Here is a 21,313-nt window from a genome sequence, read left to right on the forward strand (position 1 = left end):
ATATTTCTCTCTATCCTTTCTTTCTATTCTTTTAAAGACTGTAGGATCTGCACTTAAATTTTTTGTTTCTGAAATTGGTAATTTGTCCTTTCTCTTATTTTTGTCCTAAATTTGTCTTTTTAGAGGATTGCTAATTTTATTATCCTTATCAAAGAAACAACTTTTGACTTTATCAGTGTTCTTTACTGTTTTCTGTTTTCAGCGTCATTGATTCTATTCTTTATTATTATTACTTTTTATTTTGTTTTAAATTTGTTCATCTAACTTCTGAAGGTCAAGAGATTATTTTTAATCATTTTATCTTTTCTCATAGAAAAAGTTATAAATATCCCTTTAACTGTTTTTTTTTTTTTTTTTTACAAATTTTTACTAATTTTGATGTGTCATATTTTGTTGCTATTCAGATAAAAATAATCTAGTATCCCTTGAGACTTTTTTGGAGCTACTGTTATGCAGAGTGTTTGATTTAAAACATTTTGACAGTTTGTGGCCAGAGAATATACTTTGCAATATTTTCAGTTTTGAAATTCATTGTCTTATAGTATGGTACCAGATATTATGCATCTTTGTAAATATTCTACTTACACTCAAAAAGAAAGTATACTCTGTTGTTGTTGGGGATAGTGTTCTATTTATGTCTCTTAGATCAAATTGGTGGATAACATTTTTTTTTCATTTTTTGTAGCTTTATTGATTTTTTTCTATTTTCTCTGTCAATTGCTAAAAAAGGCATTACGATCGATGACTACGGATGTCAATTTGTCTTTTTCTTCTTGCAATTATTAAATTTTTTGCTTTATTTCTTAAAAAGCAATGTTATTAAATGAAACACATTGGTTTTTTAATCACTGTGGGCTGTCTGTCTTGATGTCTGATAATATTCTTGCCTTGAAATCACCTTTATGACGTGAGTATAGCCACACCAACTTTCACACACTTAAGGTTTGCACTGCATATGTTTATTCAATCTTCTGTTTTTTTACCTATATTTGGTACTAGTGGTAATGCATCCACCTGCCAATGTAGCCGACGCAAGAGACACGGGTTTAATCTTTGCATGGGGAAGATCCCCTGGAGGAGGAAATGGCAACCCACTCCAGTATTCTTGCTTGGGAAATCCCATGGACGGAGGAGACTGGGGCTACAGTCCATGGCGTCGCAAAGAGTCAGTCACTGAGCGACTGAACACACACACATCATTTTATATCTAAAATGTGTGTCTTCTAGAGATCAGCTGTATGTTTTAAAAATCCTGCCTGATAATCTCATCCTTTGATTGGTGTATTTAGTCTATATATTTACATCACTTTTGGGCTTCCCTGGTGGTGCAGAGGTTAAAGCATCTGCCTGGAATGCGGGAGACCCAGGTTCAATCCCTGGGTCGGGAAGATCCCCTAGAGAAGGAAATGGCACCCCACTCCAGTACTCTTGCCTGGAGAATCCTATGGAGGGAGGAGCCTGGTAGGCTACAGTCCATGGGGTCGCAAAGAGTCGGACACGACTGAGCGACTTGACTTCACTTTCACTTTATTTTCTACTTGGTCCATCTGCTTTTCCATTTCTATTCTTTGCCTACTGTCTTTTTCATAAAAAAAAAAAAAAAAACAGTTTTCCATTTTATTTTCTCTATAGGTTTTTAACTATACACTTTTGAATTACTTTTTAGTGGATTGCTCTAGTGATAACAATATGCATCTTTAAGTGAGCAGTCTATTTGGAGTTAATGTGCATTACTTTACATAAATAATAACAACCTTGAAAGTGAAAGTGAAGTCGCTCAGTCGTGTCCGACTCTTTGCGATCCCATGGAATGTAGCCTACCAGGCTCCTCTGTCTATGAGATTTTCCAGGCAATAATACTGAAGTGGATTGCCATTTCCTTCTTCAGGGGATCTTCCCGACCCAGGGATCGAACCCAGGTCTCCCGCATTGCAGACGGACGCTTAACCGTCTGAACCACAATAGTATGCAGCCTTTGTGGTAGTACTGTCACATGTTAACATCATGATGCAATGACCTGACACAATGCTACAATTTTGCTTTTAACAGTTCTGTTTTAAAAAAGAGTGACATTTAGTCACAGTTTTTCTAGTGTTTATTTTTTGTTTATTCTTTTGCACATTTGAATTTACTTTTTGTGTCATTTCCCTTCAGATTAAAGAATCTCCTTTAGCATATCTTGAAGCACAGTTCGCTAGTGGTGAGTCACTGTAGTTTCATTTATTTCAAAATATTTTGATTTAAATTTTGAGACTTCAACAAGTGTAAAATTTTCTTATGACATCTTTTACTTTATGCTTGAAAGATATTGTCATGGTCTCCTCTGACCTTTACTGATACTAATGAAAAGTCAGCTGCCATTCATATTTTTTTTTATTTCTCTATGTAAAGATATAATATGTCTTCATGTTTTTTAATGGATGCTTTCAAGATTCATTCATTCCCTTAATCATTCTCTCACTCTCTTTCTCTCTCTTGTAGATTGTCTGTGATATACCTACAAGTGGTTTTTTTTATAACTGATTCAGCTTGAAGGTTCTCAAATCTGTAGGTTGACAATTTTCACCACATTTGGGAATTCTTCAGCCAGGACTTTCTTTGCTGTCTTACTTTCTCTCTGCTGTCTTCTTATGATTTTGATTTCACACATGTTAGAACACCCCGTTTTTTCCTAGAGGTGATTATGGCTCTGTCATTTAATATTACTATCATTTATTTTCTCTGTTCATTTAATTGGATAATTTCTCTCATCTATCTTCTAGGTTACTGACCATTTTTTTTCTGCCATCCCAAATCTGATGTTAAGCCTATCAATTTTTTTAAGTTATTTTACCTAACCATTGAATTATTTTAGCATTTGCTGTTTCTATGCTAAAATTTTCACTTGTTTCCTCATTACTATGTTCTTTTTCCTTTAATTCCCAAAATATATGTATAAACAATATTAAAGTCTTTGAGCATAACATATAAATCTAAAGCTTCCTTTAGCTCTTAATCTGGGTTCCCTTTATTCTTCATGTAGGTAGCAACTATAATTTGTGCATAATTCAGGAGGTTATGGATTTTGCATATATTTGACTCCTCTCATATATATATGTATATATTTACATATGCTATAAGGGTATAGTGATACTCAGGTTTAATTATGAGAAAAACTGATAAGTCTAAAATTCCTCATCATATATTAGATTCAGTTGTATCAATTATATTTATTTTACCAATAATAATGTTAAATATTAATTATATTAACTTTACAAGAAACACAGTGTTCTATATTAGAATTTATTTGTTGCCATAAACATTATGTAATATAAACTATTAAAATTCATCTAAAATCATATCTACAAATTTATGACAGTAATGACATACTCTTAATGGTTTTACATTGTCTGTTTAGAACAAAAACATTTTGGTTATATACGTATGAATCAGATAGCAAAAACAAACACCCAAATCCTACAAGAAAAAGAAGTTTCCTTCTATTCCTATTTTTCTGAGATTTTTAACCATGAATGGGTGTTGATTATTTTCAAATATTTTTTAAAATGTTGGTTGATAGGATCATATACTTCATTAACCTGTTAATACGATTGATTATATTATTGGATTTTTGATGCTGAATAAGACTTACATCCCAGGAACAAGCTCTACTTGGTCTTGGTGTATAATTCTTTTATATATTGCTGTTATATTTAATATTCTGTTAAAAATATTTGCATCCAATTTCCTGAGGGATATTGGTCTGTAGTTTCCTTTTTTTGCACTATCATTACCTGCTTTGGTGTCTGAAAAATAAAACTTTCATAAAAGTGAATTTTAGGAGTTCTCTCACTTCTGTTATTTGGAATAGCTTGTGCAGAACAATGTTAACTCCTCTTTAAGCATTTATGGATTCTTTCAGTAAAACTATCTAGGAGTAGGGATTTCTACTTTAGTAAGTTTGAAATTATAAATTCAATTGCCTTTATGGTTACAAGGCTATTCAAATTATCCAATAATAGGTAGTCAGCCATTTTTGTTTTTGAGAAATTAATTCTATGTTGTCAAATTTATGTGTACACAGTTGATTATTAGTTCAGTTCAGTTCAGTTCAGTCGCTCAGTCGTGTCCGACTCTTTGTGACCCCATGAATCGCAGCACCCCAGGCTTCCCTGTCCATCACCAACTCCCAGAGTTCACTCAGACTCACATCCATCGAGTCAGTGATGCCATCCAGCCATCTCATCCTCTGTCGTCCCTTTCTCCTCCTGCCCCCAATCCCTCCCAGCATCAGAGTCTTTTCCAATGAGTCAACTCTTCGCATGAGGTGGCCAAAGTATTGGAGTTTCAGCTTTAGCATCATTCCTTCCAAAGAAATCCCAGGGCTGATCTCCTTCAGAATGGACTGGTTGGATCTCCTTGCAGTCCAAGGGACTCTCAAGAGTCTTTTCCAACACTACAGTTCAAAAGCATCAAGTCTTCGGCTGTCAGCTTTCTTCACAGTCCAACTCTCACATCCATATCGGACCACTGCAAAAACCATAGCCTTGAGTAGACGGACCTTTGTTGGCAAAGTAATGTCTCTGCTTTTCAATGTGCTATCTAGGTTGGTCATAACTTTTGGAGTAAGCATCTTTTAATTTCATGGCTGCAGTCATCATCTGCAGTGATTTTGGAGCCCCCCAAAATAAAGTCTGACACTGTTTCCACTGTTTCCCCATCTATTTCCCATGAAGTGATGGGACCAGATGCCATGATCTTCATTTTCTGAATGTTGAGTTTTAAGCCAACTTTTTCACTCTCCTCTTTCACCTTCATCAAGAGGCTTTTTAGTTCCTCTTCAGTTCCTCTTTAGTTCCTCTTCTTTAGTTTCTGCCTTAAGGGTGGTGTCATCTACATATCTGAGGTTATTGGTATTTCTCCCGGCAATCTTGATTCCAGGTTGTGCTTCTTCCAGTCCAGCGTTTCTCATGATGTACTCTGCATATAAGTTAAATAAGCAGGGTGACAATATACAGCCTTGACATACTCCTTTTCCTATTTGGAACCAGTCTGTTGTTTCATGTCCAGTTCTACCTGTTGCTTCCTGACTTGCATACTAATTTCTCAAGAGAAAGGTCAGGTGGTCTGGTACTTCCATCTCTTTCAGAATTTTCCACAGTTTATTGTGATCCACACAGTCAAAGGCTTTAGCATAGTCAATAAAGCAGAAATAGATGTTTTTCTGAAACTCTCTTGCTTTTTTGATGATCCAGAGGATGTTGGCAATTTGGTCTCTGGTTCCTCTGCCTTTTCTAAAACCAGCTTGAATATCTAGCATCCTCTTAATATTTTTTGATATCTGGATGTTTTTCAGTGAAATCCCTGTTTAATGTCTGATATTGGTAATTTGTTTCTTTTTTTTTTGCTTTACTAATCTTAACTGAAATTTTGTTACTCTTATTATCTTTTAATGAAACGGCTCTTTGTGTCATTGATTTTCTCAATTGTTTTTGTTTTCCATTTCATTAATTTCTTCTCTTCTCTTTCTTATTTTCATCCTTCTGCTTCCTTTAATTTGATAATCTGTTTTCTAAGTACTTGAGCTGGCAGCTTAGATTACTGATTTGAAATGTTCTGCTTTTAAATATATTAACTTGTTATAAATTTCTTTCCCAGAATTGCTTTAACTGTATCACATAAACACTGATATGTTCTATTTCATTTCTATATAGTTCACACATTTAAGATTTTTTTCTTTGAAGATTCCTCTTTGACCTACAGAGTGCTTACAAACTTGATGCCGTTTTTGACATATGGATAAACAAAACTTCCAAGTTTTTGAAGCCTTTCATATCATCTTTCTGTTCTTCACTTTTAGGTTGATTTCTTTATTGTTGAAAAGCACTTGCTTAATAATTTCTACTCTTTTACACTTCTGGGATTTGTCTTACAGCCCCGGATACAGTCTATTTTGGTACATGTGCCTTTGGCACTTGAAAATAATGTGCAACCTGCTGTTGTTGAATGAAGTTCCCCTTGGTTGTTTGATTCCATTAGTTGATGATGCTGTTGAGTGATCCTATATTCTTGATGATTTCCTGTCTAGTTGTTCCATTAATTTTAAGAAAAGTGGTGGCAAAATAGTCAATATAACTGTGTATTTGCCTATTGACCCTATATTTCTTTTCATTTCTGTCAGTTTTTATTTCAGTAATTTTGCTGCTCTGTGATTTGGCAATGCAAATTTAGGCTTGCTGTTTTCTTGGTAGTATGAGCCTTTTATTATTAAATATTGCCTTCTTTGTGTAATTTTCTTTACTTTGAAGTGCATTTCATCTGATATTAACACATTCACTTGGGCCAATGTATTTTTAAATGTATCCCATTTTATACGTTTTTTAGTGGTTGCTCCGAGATTCATATTACATTTATACAACTTACCTCAGTCTACTAATCCTGTCATTTTTCCAGTTTGAAAGGTGTAGAAACCTTACCTCCATTTATATGCCTTTAACTTTCTCTGTTCGTAATATACTTGCCTTCAGTTCAGTTCAGTTCAGCTCACTCAGTCGTGTCTGATACTTTGCAACCCCATGACTGCAGCACGCCAGGCTTCCCTGCCTATCACCAACTCCTGGAGTTTACTCAAACTCATGCCCATTGAGTCAGCGATACCATCCAACCATCTCATCCTCTGTCCTCCTCTTGTCTTCTCGCCTTTAATCTTTCCCAGCATCAGGGTCTTTCCGCATAAGTCAGTTCTTCACAACAGGTGGCCAAAGTATTGGAGTTTCAGCTTCAGCATCAGTCCTACCAATGAATATTCAGGACTGATCTCCTTTAGAATGGACTAGTTGGATCTCCTTGTAGTCCAAGGGACTCTCAAGAGTCTTCTCCAACACCACAGTTCAAAAGCATCAAGACTTCGGTGCTCAGCTTTCTTTATAGTCCAACTCTCACATCCATACATGACCACTGGAAAAACCAAAGCTTTGACTAGACAGATCTTTGTTGGCAAAGTAATGTCTCTGCTTTTTAATATGCTGTCTAAGTTGGTCATAACTTTTCTTCCAAAGAGCAAGCACCTTTTAATTTCATGGCTACAGTCACCATCTACAGTGATTTTGGAGCCCCCCCAAAATAGCCTGTCACTGTTTCCATTATTTCCCCTCTATTTGCCATGAAGTGATGGGCCCAGATGCCATGATCTTAGTTTTCTGAATATTGAGTTTTAAGCCAACTTTTTCACTCTCCTCTTTCACTTTCATCAAGAGGCTTTTTAGTTCCTCTTCACTTTCTGCCATAAGGGTGGTGTCATCTGCATATCTGAGGTTATTGATATTTCTCCCAGCAATCTTGATTCCAGCTTGTGCTTCTTCTAGTCCAGCGTTTCTCATGATGTACTCTGCATATAAGTTAAATAAGCAGGGTGACAATATACAGCCTTGACGTACTCCTTTCCCGATTTGGAACCAGTCTGTTTTTCCATGTCTAGTTCTAACTGTTGCTTCTTGACCTACATACAGATTTCTCAGGAGGTAGGTGAGGTGGTCTGGTATTTCTATCTCTTGTAGAATTTTCCCCAGTTTGTTGTGATCCACACAGTAAAAGGCTTTGGCATAGTCAATAAAACAGAAGTAGATGTTTTTCTGGAAATGTCTCACTTTTTCGATAATCCAACAGATACTTGCCCTACATATTTTCTATATATTCATTTAGAATCATATCAGAAAGCATTTTTTGCTTCTGCTGTCAATCATAATTTAGAAATCATGCACAGTAATGTTTGTGAGCCACTGGTATAGGCTTCAAGAAAATATTTTCAACCTTCAAGAAAAAAGAAAGCTAATATGCTATATCAAGAGAGGAATAACGGGTCTAGGTAGTGAAATTTTGGAAACCGATTAAAAAAAGTACGATTAGATAGAAATATAGTTTGTACTTTGAAAACAATGGGGAATTCTTGCAAGTGTTTGTTTTAATAATTATGTAACAAGTTTGGACATCAAAGAAAGGTAAAACGTGACATAAAATTATAGAAAGACTAGTATTTATAAAGGACTTGGGTTATGAATATTTCAAAAAATCCTAAGGAAGTTTATTTCTATATGTAAGGCAAGAAAGAAGGACAATTTAATTTACTGTTTGTCATAAGTGGTAAAAGGTTATAATATCTTACATGTAGAAGATATTCAACAAGTATCAACTTTAATCTTCTCAGTCACATAGAAAATACCTGCAAGTCATCAGGGTTAAGAGGCACCTGGAGCGTTAAATATATGGCATTCATTCAATAGGATACATTTCAAATAGAACTTTTTAATTTCATACAAAATGCCATATAGTTCACATAACACTGTCTTAAACAAATAAGGATAGTATTCTGACAAGATATTTCATAATATTCATCAAATTTTCAAAACATATTATGATGCCAAATAGGTTAGCACAGTAGTTTGCGTATTTGAAGAACTATAGTTTAAAAGATAGAGATAATAACTTGCTCTACCTTTTGTCAATTTATCCACATAACCTTTTTAAAGGAAAAAAATTCATTGAGTATCTATTTTCCACCTGATGCAGGAGTTACATGGACAGATAAAAAAGTATTTGTTTTTAAGAAGTCCACATACTGAAATTAAAGACATATATTATAGTGATAAATATTATTCCCTTCTATTTTGACAGTATGATAAAATGAACAATAAATAAACTAAATTTCTTCCTGTCTAAGGCAATCCTGCTGTTGAGATTAAACGTTCTTTCTCATTTAAAGCTATCAATGGCTACAATGTGTGCTTGGAATTCACATATTACATTTTATAACAGGATCTCAGACTAGGTTATCATTGGTATTAGCTTATGCATATAGTCAAGATATGGGTTTTCATTAAGAATTCCAGATGATTAAAGAATTGTCAGAGAGCTTAACTTTGGAATATCCTAATTGTTCTTACTTGCTAAGAACTTTAGATTATATTCCCAAGCTCAATCACTCACACACACACACATAAACACAATTCTATCACATTTAATTATAAGAAGTTTTTCATGTATGAAACGAGTCGCCAGTCCAGGTTCGATGCACGATACTGGATGCTTGGGGCTGGTGCACTGGGACTACCCAGAGGGAGGGAGGAGGGTTCAGGATGGGGAACACAGGTATACCTGGGGCGGATTCATTTCAATATTTGGCAAAACTAATACAATATTGTAAAGTTTAAAAAAAAAAAGTTTTCTGAATAATGAAAATCAAAAATCAGAGTTTTAAAGAATCAGATTTTTTTTTGAAGAGCCATACAAATTTCATTTCCTACAGTTTAAAAATATTTAAAATAAAAATAAAAATATTTAAAAAATACTTAAAAATAAAAATATTTAAAAATATTTATTTTCAAAATAAAATAAAATAAAATATTTATTTTCATCAGATCCATGACATTCCTGAAAAAATACTTTGCTTTACCATTACTCCTTTGCATTATATGCACATTACTAAATTGTATTTGAGTTTAAAATTTCAAGTCAAGTGATTGTAAGACAGGTAAACATATGACATAGGATGACATTCTAAGGAAAGAAAATTGCATACAAGCTTGTGTCCATTAACGTGAAATTTATTTAGGGATGAAATCCTGAAGCATATTCTCATGACAGGAAGAATCTATTTGTGAAGTTAAGTATTTGCAGACCTTATTCATTTCTAAATACTTTACTAATGCTGGAAACAAGACAATTCCTGGCTTACAAAGTAGAGCAAACCACCCTAAAACATCTGGCATACTTACACACTTTTCGCTGTCAAATACATAGCACAAATGTTTATTTGACTCGGAATCTTTGCATATGAAAGTGAATATCCTCTTGTCAGTTTTATCATCTGCACAAAATGATATTCTGTGAAGCTGGCAATTGTGTTGAACTTCCTGTGAACACAGATGAAAATAAACATAGTTGAAGAGATTTCTTTTTCTGGAATACCAGCTGAGCAAATAATACAACTTATGAAACATCATCTGTCGTACTCTGGTTTTATAACTACATACACCTCAGCTTAAATAAAAATGTAATGAGATAAACCTTCTGACTCAGGATTTAGCTAAATCATTTCAATAGCACTTAGAAAAACACAAGGGGAAAGAGGATCAGAGGTTCATGGGTTTCCTGAGCTACAAGGGATCTTCGGATACCATTACTTCAACTGTGCAATTTTACTTAGGAGATTACTGAGGTCTAGACAGATTAATATATTTCCAAAAGGTTAAAAAATTGGCAGAACCCTTTGAACAAGAATCTTTTCATTTTATTTTATTGCTACTAATATTACAGCTTAAAACATAACATCATCTGTATACAATTTCATATGAAACATATTATACAGTACATGTCTTCACAGTAAACTCAAATACTCTTGAACCTCTTCTATCTAAGGAAAATCACCCTTGCAACTTCTGCAATGATTTCCATTGGAGCAATGAATGAAGAAGATTTACACATTCAGCTTCCTAATTACTAAGTCAATATTCAGACTTAAATTGAAGAAAGTGGGGAAAACCACTAGATCATTCAGATATGACCTAAATCAAATGCCCTATGATTATACAGTGGAAGTGAGAAATAGATTTAAGGGACTAGATCTGATAGACAGAGTGCCTGATGAACTATGGACAGAGGTTTGTGACATTGTACAGAAGACAGGGATCAGGACCATCCCCATGGAAAAGAAATGCAAAAAAGCAAAATGGCTGTCTGGGGAGGCCTTACAAATAGCTGTGAAAGGAAGAGAAGCAAAAAGCAAAGGAGAAAATGAAAGATATAAGCATCTGAATGCAGAGTTCCAAAGAATAGCAAGGAGAGATAAGAAAGGCTTCCTCAGTGATCAATGCAAAGAAATAGAGGAAAACAATAGGATGGGAAAGACTAGAGATCTCTTCAAGAAAGTTAGAGATACCAAAGGAACATTTCATGCAAAGATGGGCTCGATAAAGGACAGAAATGGTATGGACCTAACAGAAGCAGAAGATATTAAGAAGACGTGGCAAGAATACACAGAAAAACTGTATAAAAAAGATCTTCATGACCCAGATAATCATGATGGTGTGATCACTCACCTAGAGCCAGACATCCTGGAATGTGAAGTCAAGTGGGCCTTAGAAAGCATCACTACAAACAAAGCTAGTGGAGGTGATGGAATTCCAGTTGAGCTATTCCAAATCCTGAAAGATGATGCTGTGCAAGTGCTGCACTCAATATGCCAGCAAATTTGGAAAACTCAGCAGTGGCCACAGGACAGGAAAAGGTCAGTTTTCATTCCAATCCCAAAGAAAGGCAATGCCAAAGAATGCTCAAACTACCACACAATTGCACTCATCTCACACGCTAATAAAGTAATGCTCAAAATTCTCCAAGCCAGGCTTCAGAAGTACGTGAACCATGAACTTCCTGATGTTCAAGCTGGTTTTAGAAAAGGCAGAGGAACCAAAGATCAAATTGCCAACATCCACTGGATCATCAAAAAGGCAAGAGGGTTCCAGAAAAACATCTATTTCTGCTTTATTGACTATGCCAAAGCCTTTGACTGTGTGGATCACAATAAACTGTGGACAATTCTGAAAGAGATGGGAATACCAGAACACCTGACCTGCCTCTTGAGAAACCTATATGCAGGTCAGGAAACAACAGTTAGAACTGGACATGGAACAACAGACTGGTTCCAAATAGGAAAAGGAGTACGTCGAGGCTGTATATTGTCACCCTGTTTATTTAACTTCTATGCAGAGTACATCATGAGAAATGCTGGGCTGGAAGAAACACAAGCTGGAATCAAGATTGCCGGAAGATACATCAATAACCTCAGATATGCAGATGACACCATCCTTATGGCAGAAAGTGAAGAGGAACTAAAAAGCCTCTTGATGAAAGTGAAAGAGGAGAGTGAAAAAGTTGGCTTACAGCTCAACATTCAGAAAACAAAGATCATGGCATCTGGTCCCATCACTTCATGGGAAATAGATGGCGAAACAGTGGAAACAGTGTCAGACTTTATTTTGGGGGCTCCAAAGTCACTACAGATGTTGATTGCAGCCATGAAATTAAAAGACGCTTACTCCTTGGAAGGAAAGTTATGACCAACTTAGTATATTGAAAAGCAGAGATATTACTTTGCCAACAAAGGTCCTTCTAGTCAAGCCTATCGTTTTTCCAGTGGTCATGTATGGATGTGAGACTTGGGCTGTGAAGAAAGCTGAGTGCTGAAGAATTGATGCTTTTGAACTGTGGTGTTGGAGAAGACTCTTGAGAGTCCCTTGGACTGCAAGGAGATCCAACCAGTCCATCCTAAAGGATATCAGTCCTGGGTGTTCATTGGAAGGAATGATGCTGACGCTGAAGCTCCAATACTCATGCGAAGAGTTGACTCATTGGAAAAGACCCTGATGCTGGGAGGGATTGGGGGAAGGAGGAGAAGGGGATGACAGAGGATGAGATGGCTGGATGGCATCACCGGCTCGATGCATATGAGTTTGAGTGAACTCCAGGAGTTGGTGATGGACAGGGAGACCTGGCGTGCTGTGATTCATGGGGTTGCAAAGAGTCGGACACGACTGAGCGACTGAACTGAACTGAACTGAAGATAAATACTACATATATATGTCTATGCAGTATATATATACTGTGTGTGTGTATATATAAGTATGGTGGTTTAGTTGCTGAGTCTTGTCCAGCTCTTGCGACCCAATGGACTGTAGCCTGGTAGGCTCCTCTGTCCCTGGGATTCTCCAGGCAAGGATGCTGGAGTGGGTTGCCATTTCTTTCTCCAGGGGATCTTCTCCATCCAGTAATCAAACCTGGGTCTCCTGCATTGCAGGCAGATTCTTTACCGACAGAGGTACAAAGGATTTTAACTATAGCATCTGTCACGTGATCCTTCCAAGTTCAGAGATTGACATGTCTGCTTGCTGAGATTTGATCTATAACTCTGATTCACATTACTGATCATCGGCTGAAAATGAGTACACAAAATGAGCTACAAAAGTAAATGTCTACAATGTTGCATTCTTTCCTTGCATACAAAACCAAAGGTAAGTCATCAGAGAGTTGTCTGCAAGCATGAAAATTAAAATGAGGCTGTATGCTGTATGACTGTAATGTTTAGTCACTGCTAGATAGCCTGATTCAGCCATTTCAACAGCAACGAGGTACAAATGTTCAACTTACTAAGGCTTCTGCCGAAGGCGTCTTTCCTGAGACTATCCTCCTATACTTTGCCTCACTGGCCCGTCTCTTCCTCACTGACATATTTTTTTGTTTGTTTGTTTTAACAGTATTAATACAGACCACTCTTTGAATAGCAAGACATTGTCAAGGGTTGTTACACACATTGATTGATTGAAGATATCAGTGGCAAATGATAGATTAATAAACTCTGCAGATCTATGAAAATATTTTCATAATCTGTTTACAGGCTAGATTTCCTAGGGCTTTCAAATTGAATTAACCGGTCAGTAAGCTTGCTTAGTTGCTCAGTCATGTCCGACTCTTTGCGACCTCACGGATTACAACCTGCCAGGCTCCTCTGTCCATGGGGATTCTCCAGGCAAAAATACTGGAGTCGGTTGCCATGCCTTCCTCCAGGGGATCTTCCCAACCCAGGGACTGAACCTAGGTCTCTTGCATTGTAGGCAGATTCTTTACCATTTGAGCCACCAGGGAAGCCTGGTCAGTAAACATGCTACCATATTAAAATAAAGCATTGGTAATATATATTTGTAAAATGATTGGGGTTGAATGTTAATCAGTTTTTTGAAACTGACTTTCATGATCTTATCAAAATACTAAACAGTAATTCTGAGGCATTATGAATAAAGAGCTATGTTTATTTTCTAGGGCTTCCATAACAAAATATCACAGACTGAATGGCTTCAACAATAGAAATTTATTTTCTCACAGTTCTGGAGGCTTAAAGCCCATGATCAAGGAATTGACAGGTTTGGTTTCTGCTGAAGCCTTGCCTCTTGGCTTACAGATGGCTGTCTTCTTGCTATGTTCTCACATAGCTTTCCTCTGTGTTCACACATACCTGATGTCCCCTTCTCTTATTGTAAGGACACCAGTCTTATTGAATTAAGGTCTAATTTGAACTCATTTAACTCTAATTATCTTAAAGGTTCTATCTCCAATTATGGCCATATTGTGAGTTGGGCTTCAACACAGGAATTTTAGGTGAAAATTACATTCACAACTACATATTAATGTGAATGTGGAGTCAGCTCAGTTCAGTTGCTCAGTCATGTCCAACTCTTTGTGACCCCATGGACTGCAGCACACCAGGCTTCCCTGTCCATCACCAAATCCCAGAGCTTATTCTAACTCATGTCCATCAATTTGGTGATGCCATCCATCCTATGTCATGCCCTTCTCCTTCCGCCTTCAATCTTTCCCAGCAGCAGGGTCTTTTCCAGTGAGTCAGTTCTTTGCATCAGGTGGTCAAAGTATTGGAGTTTCAGCTTCAGTATCAGTCCTTTTGATGAATATTTAGGACTGATATCCTTTAGAATGGACTGGCTGGATCTCCTTGCTGTTTAAGGGACTCTCAAGAGTCTTCTCCAATACCACAGTTCAAAAGCATCAACTCTTTGGTGCTCAGCTTTCTTTATAGTTCAGCTCTCACATCAATACATGTCTACTGGAAATAACAATAGCTTTGACTAGATGGACTTTTGTTGACAAAGTAATGTCTCTGCTTTTTAAGATGCTGTCTAGGTTGGTCATAGCTTTTCTTTCAAGAAGCAAGCATTTTTTAATTTCATGGCTGCAGTCACCATCTGCAGTGATTTGGAGCCCCCCAAAATAAAGTCAGCCACTGTTTCCACTGTTTCCCCATCTATTTCCCATGAAGTGATGGGACCAGATGCCATGATCTTCGTTTTCTGAATGTTGAGCTTTAAACCAACTTTTTCACTCTCCTCTTTCACTTTCATCAAGAGGCTCTTTAGTTCTTCACTTTCTGCCATAACAGTGGTGCCATCTGCATATCTGAGGTTATTGATATTTCTCCCGGCAATCTTGAGTTCAGCTTGTGCTTCATCCAGCCCAGCATTGCTCAATGATGGTCTCTGCATGTAAGTTAAATAAGCAGGGTGACAATATACAGCCTTTATGTACTCCCTTCCCAATTTGGAACCAGTCTGATGTTCCATGTCCAGTTCTAACTCTTGCTTCTTGATCTGTATGCAAATTTCTAAGCAGGCAGGTCAGGTGGTCTGGTATTCCCATCTCTTTAAGAATATTCCATAGTTTGTTGTTATCCACACAGTCAAAGGCTTTTGCATAGTCAATAAAGCAGAAATAGATGTTTTTCTGGAAATCTCTTGCTTTTTTGATGATCCAGTGGATGTTGGCAGTTTGATTTCTGATTCCTGTACCTTTCATATATCCAGCTTGGACATCTGGAATTTCAGAATTCATGTACTGTTGAAGCCTGGCTTGGGGAATTTTGAGCATTACTCTGCTAGCGTGTGAGATGAGTGCAATTGTGTGGTAGTTTGAACACTCTTTGGGATTGCCTTTCTTTGGGATTGGAATGAAAACTGACCTTTTCCAGTCCTGTGGCTATTGCTGAGTTTTCCAAACTTGCTGGCATATTGAATGCAACACTTTCACTGTATCATCTTTTAGGATTTGAAATAGCTCAACTGGAATTCCATCACCTCCACTAGCTTTGTTTGTAGTGATGCCTCCTAAAGCCCACTTGACTTCACACTCCAGGACATCTGGCTCTAGGTGAGTAATCATACCATTGTGGTTATCTGGGTCAAGAAGATCTGTTTTGTATAGTTCTTCTGTGTATTCTTGCTACCTCTTTTTATATCTTCTGCTTCTGTTAGATCCATACCATTTCTGTCCTTTGAGCCCATCTTCGCATGAAATGTTCCCTTGCTATCTCTCATTCTCTTGAAGAGAGTCTTTCCCATTCTACTGCTTTCTTCTATTTCTTTACACTGATCACCGAGGAAGGCTTTCATATCTCTCCTTGCTATTCTTTGAAACTCTGCATTCAAATGGGTACATCTTTCCTTTTCTCCTTTGCCTTGAGCTTGTCTTCCTTTATCAGCTATTTTTAAGGCGTCCTAAGACTTGGGAGCCCCTTGGACTGCAAGGAGATCCATCTAGTCTGTCCTAAGGGAAAGCAGTCCTGCATATTCATTGGAAGGACTGATGTTGAAGTTGAAACTCCAATACTTTGGCCACCTGATGCAAAGATCTGACTCACTGGAAAAGTCCCTGATGCTGGGGAAGATTGAAAGAGGGAGGAGAAGGGGACAACAGTGGATGAGATGGTTGGATGGCATCACTGTCTCAATGCACATGAGTTTGAGTAAACTCCAGGAGTTGGTGATGGACAGGGAGGCCTGGAATGCTACAGTCCATGGGGTCGCAAAGAGTTGGACATGACTGAGTGACTGAACTGAACTGAACAGACAACCATTTTGCCTTTTTTTTTTCTTGGGGATGGTCTTGATCACTGCCTCCTGTACATGAACCTCTGTCCATAGTTCTTCAGGCATTCTGCTATTGGATCTAATTGCTTGAATCTACTTGTCACCTCCATTGTTTCATTGTAAGGGATTTGATTTAGGTCATACCTAAATGGTCTAGTGGTTTTTCCTACTTTGTAATCTGGAAAAGATTATATTTTTATTTTTTTTCCCATTGGATCTGTAGGGGAGATATACAAGCACTTCACATATATAGTGTTACCATGTGTTACGTGCTGACTTTTGTCCTCCTACCCAAATTTATATGTTGAAGGCTTACTTCCCATACCTCAAAACACAACTATATTGTGTTTCCAACTTAATTGGAAATAAGGCTTGAAAGAGCTGATTAAGTCAAAACAAGGTCATTAGAATGGTTCCTCATCCAATCTGACTTGTGTCCTTATGTTTGTTGTTGTTATTCATTCCATAAGTTGTGTCCCATTCTTTGTGGCCCCAGGAACTATAGCACACTAGGGTTTCCTGTCCTTCAGTATTTCCCAGTATCTCAAACTCATGTCCATTGCATCAATGATGCTATCTAACCATCTCAACCTCTATTACCCCCCTCTCGTCTTGCCCTCAATCTTTCCCAGCATCAGGGTCTTTTCCAGTAAGTCAGCTATTAGCATCAGGTGGCCAAAGTATTGGAGTTTCAGCTTCAGCATCAATCCTTTCAATGAATATTCAATGTTGATTTCCTTTAGGATTAACTGGTTTCATCTTGCTGTCCAAGGGATTCTGAAGAATCTTCTGTAGCACCACAGTTCGAAAGCATTAATTCTTTGGTGGTCAGCTTTCTTTATGGTCCAACTCTCATCTTTACATGACTGCTGGAAAAACCATAGCTTTGACTATGTAGCCTTTTATCAGCCAAGTGATGCCTCGGCTTTTTAATATGCTGTCTAGATGTTTTTCCAAGGAGCAAGTGTCTTTTAATCTGGTGACTTCAGTCACCCTCTGCAGTGATTTTGGAGCCCAAGAATATAAAATCTGTCACCGTTTCCACTTTTTCTCCATCTATTTGCCATTAATGATGGGACTAGATGCCACAATCTTAGTCTTTTGAATGTTAAGTTTTAAGCCAGCTTATAAGAGGAAGTGACCTTATCAGAGGAAGAAATTAGACACACAAAGAGACACCAGGAGTGTATGTGCAGACAACCATGTGAAGAGACACCAAGAGGGCTGCCATTTGCTGGCCCAGGAGAGACGCCTCAAAGGAAACCAAGCTTGCTGCTGTCAGTTTACTCATGAACTTCCAGCCTCCAGAACTGTGAGAAATAAATTTCTCTTGTTGGAGCCGCAAGGTTCTGTGCTTTTTATTATGAAAGCCATAGTAAACTAATGCACTGATTATGTCTACAGGTAATAAGGGTCGATCAAGGCACTTTAATGAACATCATACAGCTTTTGTCTTCTTTCATACTCCATGAACCAAACTTAAATGCATCTCTTTCAAAGCATATGAAGAAAAATTCCTAAATACAAGATGAAATACCTTTGCATACACTCAATATAGATTGTTACGTCCCAGACACAGACTGAAGAACAAACCACTCAGAAAGCAAATTCAAACTTTGCTTTCCCCCTTATAAATCCTATAGAGTTTTACATTGTCATTAACTGAGAACTAGATAGTTTCAATGGGTGAGTGTGTGTGTGCTCAGATGTGTCCAACTCTGTGCGACTCCATGGACTTCGGCCCGCTTGCTACTCTCTTCATAGGATTTTACGGGCATGAATACTGGAGTAGGTTACCATTTTCTACTCCAGGCAATCTTTCTGACCCAGAGATTGAACCCACATCTGCACCTTCTGCACTGCAGGTGGATGCTTTACCGCTGAGCCACTGGGTAACATATTTTAAATATTCATTAAAGTAGGAGTGTGATTGCAATTAATGATTCCACACAAATAGAGACCAAAAGAAAGCAGGAGTAGCAACACTCATATCAGATAAATAGTACTGGAGTGGGGTGCCATCGCCTTCTCCGATATCAGATAAAATAGACTTTAAAACAAAGGCTGTGTAAAGAGACAAAGAAGGACACTACATAATGATCAAACGAACAATCCAAGAAGAAGATACAACAATTATAAATATATATGCATCCAACATAGGAGCACCGCAATATGTAAGACAAATGCTAACAAGTATGAAAGGGGAAATTAACAGTAACACAATAATAGTGGGGGACTCTAATACTCCACTCACACCTATGGATAGATCAACTAAACAGAAAATTAATAAGGAAACACAAACTTTAAATGATATAATAGACCAGTTAGACCTAATTGATATCTATAGGACATTTCACCCCAAAACAATGAATTTCACCTTTTTCTCAAATGCACACGGAACCTTCTCCAGGATAGATCACATCCTGGGCCATAAATCTACCCTTGGTAAACTCAAAAAAATTGAAATCATTCCAAGCATCTTTTCTGACCACAGTGCAGTAAGATTAGATCTCAATTACAGGAGAAAAACTATTAAAAATTACAATATATGGAGGCTAAACAACATACTGCTGAATAACCAACAAATCATAGATGAAATCAAAAAAGAAATCAAAATATGCATAGAAACGAATGAAAATGAAAAAACAACAACCCAAAACCTGTGGGACACTGTAAAAGCAGTGCTAAGGGGAAGGTTCATAGCAATAAAGGCTTACCTCAAGAAACAAGAAAAAAGTCAAATAAATAACCTAACTCTACACCTAACGCAACTAGAAAAGGAAGAAATGAGGAACCCCAGGGTTAGTAGAAGGGAAGAAATCTTAAAAATTAGGGCAGAAATAAATGCAAAAGAAATAAAAGAGACCATAGCAAAAATCAACAAAGCCAAAAGCTGGTTCTTTGAAAGGATAAATAAAATTGACAAACCTTTAGCCAGATTCATCAAGAAACAAAGGGAGAAAAATCAACTCAATAAAATTAGAAATGAAAATGGAGAGATCACAACAGACAACACAGAAATACAAAGGATCATAAGAGACTACTATCAGCAATTATATGCCAATAAAATGGAGAACTTGGAAGAAATGGATAAATTCTTAGAAAAGTACAACTTTCCAAAACTGGACCAGGAAGAAATAGAAAATCTTAACAGACCCATCACAAGCACGGAAATTGAAACTGTAATCAGAAATCTTCCAGCAAACAAAAGCCCAGGTCCAGACGGCTTCACAGCTGAATTTTAGCAAAAATTTAGAGAAGAGCTAACACCTATCCTACTCAAACTCTTCCAGAAAATTGCAGAGGAGGGTAAACTTCCAAACTCATTCTTTGAGGCCACCATCACCCTAATACCAAAACCTGACAAAGATGCCACAAAAAAAGAAAACTATAGGCCAATATCACTGATGAACATAGATGCAAAAATCCTTATAAAATTCTAGCAAACAGAATCCAACAACACATTAAAAAGGTCATATATCGTGACCAAGTGGGTTTTATCCCAGGGATGCAAGGATTCTTTAATATCCACAAATCAATCAATGTAATACACCACATTAACAAATTGAAAAATAAAAGCCATATGATTATCTCAATAGATGCAGAGAAAGCCTTTGACAAAATTCAACATCCATTTATGATAAAAACTCTCCAGAAAGCAGGAATAGAAGGAACATACCTCAACATAATAAAAGTTACATATGACAAACCCACAGCAAACATTATCCTCAATGGTGAAAAACTGAAAGCATTTTCCCTAAAGTCAGGAACAAGATAAGGGTGCCTACTTTCACCACTACTATTCAACATAGTTTTGGAAGTTTTGGCCACAGCAATCAGAGCAGAAAAAGAAATAAAAGGAATCCAAATTAGAAAAGAAAAAACTCTCGCTGTTTGCAGATGACATGATCCTCTACATAGAAAACCCTTAAGACTCCATCAGAAAATTACTAGAGCTAATCAATGAATATAGTAAAGTTGCAGGATATAAAATCAACACACAGAAATCCCTTGCATTCCTATACACTAATAATGAGAAAATAGAGAGAGAAATTAAGGAAACAGTCCCATTCACCATTGCAACGAAAAGAATAAAATACTTAGGAATATATCTACCTAAAGAAGCTAAAGACCTATATATAGAAAACTATACAACACTGGTGAAAGAAATCAAAGAGAACACTAATAGATGGAGAAATATACCATGTTCATTGATTGGAAGAATCAATATAGTGAAAATGAGTATACTACCCAAAGGAATCTATAGATTCAATGCAATCAGTATTGCATTGAATACCAATGGTATTTTTCACAGAGATAGGACAAATACTTTCACAATTTGCATGGAATTACAAAAAAACCTCAAATAGCCAAAGCAATCTTGAGAAAGAAGAATGGAACTGGAGAAATCAACCTACCTGACTTCAGGCTCTACTACAAAGCCACAGTCATCAAGACAGTATGGTACTGGCACAAAGACAGAAATATAGATCCATGGAACAAAATAGAAAGCCTAGAGATAAATCCACACACCTATGGATACCTTATCTTTAACAAAGGAGACAAGAATATACAATGAAGAAAAGACAATCTCTTTAACAAGTGGTGCTGGGAAAACTGGTCAACCACTTGTAAAAGAATGAAACTAGAACACTTTCTAACACCATACACCAAAATAAACTAAAAATGGATTAAAGATCTAAACATAAGACCAGAAACTATAAAACTGCAGGAGGAGAACATAGGCAAACATTCTCTGACATAAATCACAGCAGGATTCTGTATGACCCACCTCCCAGAATATTGGAAATAAAAGCAAAAGTAAACAAATGGGACTTAATTAAAATTAAAAG

General features: G+C 36.8%; 1 protein-coding gene across 8 annotated transcripts in view; it reads right to left on the reverse strand.

Annotated features, from left to right (window-relative positions):
- GULP1 (GULP PTB domain containing engulfment adaptor 1) overlaps positions 1-21,313 on the reverse strand; it is a 336,734-nt gene that overhangs the window by 39,624 nt on the left and 275,797 nt on the right. For all 8 annotated transcript variants that reach the window (XM_027555736.1, XM_027555721.1, XM_027555703.1 and 5 more), the window contains one exon: positions 9,750-9,887. In XM_027555736.1, the coding sequence (XP_027411537.1) occupies positions 9,750-9,887 (138 nt within the window). The remainder of the gene's footprint in view (positions 1-9,749; positions 9,888-21,313) is intronic.

The sequence above is a fragment of the Bos indicus x Bos taurus genome, chromosome 2, assembly GCF_003369695.1.
Source record: "Bos indicus x Bos taurus breed Angus x Brahman F1 hybrid chromosome 2, Bos_hybrid_MaternalHap_v2.0, whole genome shotgun sequence".
NCBI classification, from domain to species: domain Eukaryota; kingdom Metazoa; phylum Chordata; class Mammalia; order Artiodactyla; family Bovidae; genus Bos; species Bos indicus x Bos taurus.